The following is a 6489-nucleotide window of genomic DNA, read 5'->3' as shown; positions in this document are numbered from 1 at the left end:
CATATTACTCTCATTCATGTACTTTCTATTCCAGGCATACTGGCTTACTTACTATTCCTATTACACAATGGTCCACAGCTGATCTCTGTACTTTTCCTCTGACTATCCCTTATGATTGGAGTGTTCTCTTTCCTCACCTCCACCTCTTGAAGGACTTGGTTTCTTTTGTGACTTAACTTGCACACTCCCCTTAGTAGGAGGCCTTTTCCTTGTGTCCCCCCTGCCACCTCCCAAAAGTTAGAGCCTTGCCCTCTAAGACTACGTTTCATCTCCTCTGTATGCATCCTGCATACAGTTAATTATGTGCATGTTGCTTACTTCATTTGAATGTAAACTCTTTCAGGGAAAGAATTGGTTTTTTTTTTTTTTTTGTATCCTCATCACTTAGCATACTGCTTGGCATCTAATAAATGCTTAATGATTGATTGGGACAAAGAGAACTTCCTAGAGTATGTCAATATCTAGTAATACCTTGAGTATCACATCAACTGGGAACAAAGATCTTAATAAAGTTAGCTTAATTACAGAGGGCTTGAGGGAAATTCCAATCTGTTCAGAGCTAGCTCTGCGATGGTGGCACTGGCTCAGGGATGAGCTCTCATGGACAAAGCAGAGCTTAGAGCCTTCAGCCAAGAGTGCAACACTTCTAGGAATCCCCACACCTTAGGAGCCTAGCACATACCGCCTATTATCCATGTTACCAATTAGGGAACAATTTCTGGAGACATGAGAACATACTTTCTGCAAAATGATATGGCCAAGGCATTACTGCCTATTCCAGAAAAGAAGAGAGGATCTTCCTGAGTTACAATAAAGAGAGAATGTACATTGTGTGAGGCATATGTATTTTTAATATTACTTTAACTTCTAAGAAGTTTCTGATAGGCAAAACTTCTTACTTGTAGAAGTGTAGACAGTACAGGGCTCATATACAGAGCAGTACAGTAGGTGTAACAAGGGCTTGGATGTGGAATAATACCAAGGAACTAGGGAGAATGGTTCAGTTGCTTTTCATAGTTGATTTTCATAAGAAACAGATAAAAAGAAAGGGTCTATTTTGCCCACCTCACATAGCTTGATTATAATTTTGCTAATGATATTCCTGGGATGTTTCAAAAGAACACAGACTAAAGACCAGGGAAGTGTGACATAGGTTAAAAGTATCAGATCTGTGTGACAACCTGGCATTACAGCTAAAAGAGCTCTGTTCTAATGTGAGTAGCTGTACAGCTTTAGCAGATGGCTGCAGACAGAGCAGAGAAAATCAAGAAACCGCATAGAGAATATCATTGGGGTACCAGAGAGTAATCCAGTGGGATTTATGACAACAGATCCATCCAAATGATGACATATCCAAAAGTAGTGATGTCTGTCAGTGAAAGTAGTCAGCAGCAAGCCGTACAGTACAGAGAACTTGTAGAGGAAAGAATCTCAGTAGAGAAAGCAACTTGGTGACATTATGGGAGAACTTTAACTAACAAGATAAGTGTTCAAAAAGGTTTCCCCTGTACATACAAGGGTACATTCTGCCACAAGTACTCACACCTCCAGAAAGGTGGCAGGACACATGCCAAGAATACACATGAGTAGAGAGCACACATGTTGGGACCACTTGAGGTTAAGGTAATTTTCTTTGATCAGTCAAACCTCTAACCCTGCAAAAGATGTTAATTAGATATCTTTTGCTTTAAGTAATGTGTTCTCTGGTTGGTTGATAAAAGAAACACATCAGTGGAGGCTGATGAGCAAAGGAGTTGAGTGGATGCTGAAGTTATGTGCAAAATGTGCTTTCAACTTGGGCTAACATAGCCCTAGTTTCTTTGTATTATTCCACATCCATGAGTGAGGAGGGCTGTATAGACATATTTTATATATGAATTAGGTAATGTTTTGGATGTGCTACTAATGAAGTATCATAGGAATGTTTCACTATGCATTTCAACATCAGAAACTGATATGATTTTATCCCTAGAAATGACATTAAAGAAGAGGCATTATCATTTACTTTGCTGCTGTACTGTAAGAACCGTTAATTCTTTCCATGTGACTTGTAGTTACAACCTTAAACATATGTTGTCTCCCCTATCAGAATGTGAGCTTTTTGAGAGCTAGACTTTTCTATTTTTCTACTTTTCTGCTACTAAACTTTTCTACTTTTCTATTTGTATCATAGATCTTAGCACAGTGCTTTGCAAATAATAAGCATTTTCATTCATTCATTCATTCAATATTAAAATAATCAAAGATATAAGATACACTCTGATGTGTAGAAAAATATTACATTCCAAAGAGGCATAAAAGAAAAGATAACACAGTTTTTATCTGAAAGAGGCTAACAGCCTAAAGAAAGACATAATGCACATGAAGAGATTTATATTTTATTATCAATGAACAATCATAACACCAGCAGTTAAGGGACATGAGGCCAGACCTAAACCACACACAGAAGATAGTACTAGAGTAGGAAATCTTTGTGCAATGTCAACATTTCGATGAAACAATTAAGCACTGGAGTTAATTGAGTGAGTTACTCTGTCATAGTGGGTATTTGAAATTACTTAACTAGGATAGCTTTCTTATAAAATCCATTTTTTTCACCCAAGTACTTTGGCATGGCATAGAGTTGAGTCCAGATCCAAGGCTTATAGATTTTTTTGGGGGAAAAACAGTGTAACAAACAAATTAATATACTGTTTCCATTTGTTTCCAACAATGTCCATTCTGCAGGAAGATCTCCACTGAGGAATCATCTTGGAAGAGTTCGGATAAGTGACTGCTAGTCATGAGTTTTAGTAATATGCATGTGATGTAACTGCAAGAGTATAAGCCTTAAAAGGAGATTTCAAGTGAAGATGAAATGTTGAATTAAAGAGTACACACATATACAGAGAGACAAACATATATATTATGACAGTTTTGTTTCCTTGCGGTACTTATGAATTTTATAATTTATACAAGATCCCTACCACCTAGAACAATGTACATGTATTATACCAGTGCTCTTAACTATTTTTAGTGTCATGGACCTCATTGGCAATCTGTTGCCTAGGGACTCTTGCTCAGGGAACTCTTTTAAAATAATTGATTGAAATGCTAAATTTCAATTAGAGGTTAAGTTAAAATAAACATGTAATTTATTTCCCATACAACCTGAAAACTATCCATTTTTCCCTTGGAGGTTCTTGAACCCAAGTTTAAGGATGCCTATATTAGATAAAGCCAGTTTCAAGGCTTATAGAAGTGATCTTTGATAGGAGGACTTTGTGGGATAACTTGCAAGAATAGGCACAAGCAGAGTTAGACTCCACAAATCTTTCAAGCAATTAATATGCCCCTGAACTCTCATTGTGAAGATGTAGAACTGAAGACAAAGAGAGAGCACCTTATTTTCTAAATAATTAACATTCAAGAAAATCCAAAGTGGAGACTAAAAAGTAAAGAAGCAGAGAAAGCAACCCAAGAAAGGAGATTTAAAAAAGAAAGGCAGGAAGATTGAGTCACTGTGGGCATCATCTTTCCTTAAAGAAGTTTCATGCTTTATGCCAGTGTGGGAATAAATACTCACAGAAGAAGTATATGCTACTCTTTCTGCCCTGTTCCCCCAGCCCTAAAGTGTAACATCCCCCTCTCCACTGTAAAATAAGATGTATGTGGGAAGAGGGACAAAGACAGTCATGTCTCCCTGTAATAAAGGCCCAGTCAGTAGTGGAGTACATATATATCCTTGAAGTGTTGCTAAATTGAAATCAACCATAGACACTGATGTCTATTTACATGGTGAAGAGAGGAAAATGTTTCAACTGAGGTCAGAGATGGGAGGGACTGAACAACCCACTTACCTTGCAAGAAGCTAAGCATAGTAGAGGAAACAGCAATAATGCCCATACCTGGTTAGAGTCACACTTTGAAGGGGACCTCTCTGTACTTGATTCCTGGTGGTACAGTTGATAGAGCTCTGGATCTACAGTCATGAAGACCTGAGTTTATATCCAGCCTCTGACCACTTCATTGCTGAGTACACCCTGAGCAAGTCACTTAACTTATGTCTATCTTAGTTTCCTCAACTGTAAAACAGGGGCAATAATACCATCTCATCTACCTCCCAGGGCTGTTGTAAGGATCAAATGTGATGATTAATTATAAAGCTAAATTAGTGCACTGCCTGACACATAATAGACACCTAAATGCTTATTCTTTCCCTCCTCTCAACCCCTTTACCCATTTTCATATAAATCACAGAATCCTAGTAATGGCAAGAAATTCAGTGGCCATCTAATTATACCCAGATACAAAAGCAATCCCCACTATTACATACCCTGTAAATAGAGATTGAGGAGTCAAGATTTAAGGATCCCTCCTTTGTCAAAGTGATATTCAAATTCTCCCCAAGACTTTTCTCAAAGCAGCCATAATTTCCTTACTGCGGAAGCTATAGATCATGGGATTGAAGAGTGGAGTGGCAACTGAGTAGAACAAGGTGATGTATTTCTGCATCTCAGGTTGGCTGGCTGATCCTGGGCTCACATACATTATCATGATTGAGCCATAGAAGAGTGAGACCACAGCTAGATGGGAAGCACATGTAGAGAAGGCTTTCTGCCTTCCTGAGCCCTTTGGCACTTGGAGCACAGCTCTTAGCACCTGAGTGTAGGACCCAAGGATGTAAATTAAAGTGATAAAGGTAATAAGGGTACTGAGAGCACCACAGGTTAGAGTAGTTTTGGGGACAGGTGTACATGATAAGGCCAACATTGCCCCTAGATCACATAAATAGTGGTCAATGATATTTGGACCACAGAAGGGCACCTGGGAGAGGAGAGTGACAGAGGTCAGTAGCCAAAGAAAGCTACCCACCCAGCAGGCAGATACCAGGGTGGCACAGAGCTTCCCAGTTATAATGGTGGGATAGTGGAGTGGGTAACAGATAGCGACATGCCGATCAAATGCCATGAGGGCCAGAAAGAAGAGTTCTGTTGCACATAGAGAAAAAAAGATGTAGAATTGGAGAATGCAACCATTGTAGGAGATGGTCTTGGCATTGGAGAGGAGGTTGGCTAGCATGTTGGGCACACTGGAGTTGATGTAGCAGATCTCAAGGAAGGAAAAGTTGGCTAGTAAGATGTACATGGGAGTGTGGAGCTGCTGATCCCACCACACAGCACAGACAATTGTCCCATTCCCCAGCAGAGTCAGTACATATGTAGTGGAGAACAACACAAAGAGAAGGATTTCTATTTCATGTCTGCGTGAAAAGCCCAGGAGGATGAACTTGCTTACAGTCCAAGAGATGTTATGAATGCCTAAAGTGGCCATTTCTTCATCACCTCTGAAATGGACATAGAATAGATTTGATTACTTTAGTATTCATACATACATGTGTCAGTCTATCTATCTATTTATCATCTCAAACTTTCTGTCCCCAAAGTTTTGTGCAACAAATATTTTTATATATCAGGAAATGGGTCCTCAGATGAGCAATATGATGTGTTCTTGTATACACATATATACATGCATACATACACACAAATTAATGTGTATATATGTATGTGTATGCAAATATATATTTCTATGTAAATATATATGTATGTGTGTGTATATAGAGAAAGGCTGGTGGGAATAACCAGTGCTTTTGCTCTACTATCCTTATCTTTCAGAATTCAGGATTGCCTCTAAGCCACAATGCATCCTAGAGGAAGCACTTCATTGGAATTCTTTAATTCTATTACCTCAAATGCTCCATCTTTCAAAGGAGCACATGGTAAATGATTGAATGAAAATATACTTATTTTGAAGTGAAATAGCTCATTCTCTTGAACAGTTAACAGTTAGAGAAAGTCAGCAACAGTGGTTTAGGAGCAAAGGGAATGTTGAGGTCACTTGAGACACTCATTCCAATCATCAGACAAGGAGATATCCATTTCTGTAGCATTATTAATGATAAGACTCAAGTTTCGGCTTAAAGTAGAAAAACTTAGATCAATATCTAGGTCATAGATCAAGAACTAGAAAAGACCTCAGAGGTCCCCCACCCTTTCATTTTATACATGAGAAAAGTGAAGCCCAGGAAAGTTGTGATTTGCCCCAAATTACACAGATATGAAAAAGTCAAAAGCAAATTTGAACCCATTCCATTACTGCTAGAGGCTGACCTCTTTCTACTTGCTTACTTGATTTCTTCATGAAGAACCAGCCCATTTCCCAAACAAAGTGGTCTTGATGTGTTAAGCAGTCTAATTCATATGAAAGTGTGAATGAGAATAAAGAATAGTGATTGACTTTCAATTGCATTGCCATAATGAATTCCCCAGAGGCAGTTTTCCATTTCCATTCCCTTTACCAATACACAAAAGCACTTCCACTACAACCCTTGAACTCAGGTTATTGGCTTAAGGTCAACTCTCTTTCCTCTCTGTTACACTCTGCCTCTTTATAACTTTCCTTTATATACATATACATATACATATACATATACATATACATATACATATA

General features: G+C 38.4%; 1 protein-coding gene across 1 annotated transcript; it reads right to left on the bottom strand.

Annotated features, from left to right (window-relative positions):
• Positions 1 to 4374: 4374 nt before the first annotated feature.
• LOC114028405 (olfactory receptor 11G2-like) lies at positions 4375 to 5313 on the bottom strand. The gene has a single exon (XM_027842644.1). The coding sequence runs from the start codon at positions 5311 to 5313 to the stop codon at positions 4375 to 4377; it is 939 nt and encodes a 312-aa protein (XP_027698445.1).
• Between the last annotated feature and the right edge of the window lie 1176 nt (positions 5314 to 6489).

Source organism: Vombatus ursinus, unplaced genomic scaffold (genome assembly GCF_900497805.2).
Source record: "Vombatus ursinus unplaced genomic scaffold, bare-nosed wombat genome assembly UNPS02014880.1, whole genome shotgun sequence".
Taxonomy (NCBI): domain Eukaryota; kingdom Metazoa; phylum Chordata; class Mammalia; order Diprotodontia; family Vombatidae; genus Vombatus; species Vombatus ursinus.
This window is presented reverse-complemented; position numbering and strand designations above follow the sequence as displayed.

Excerpts from the sequence above, each read along its gene's own strand:
- LOC114028405 (XM_027842644.1), bottom strand. The coding sequence starts at position 5,313 with ATGGCCACTTTAGGCATTCATAACATCTCTTGGACTGTAAGCAAGTTC.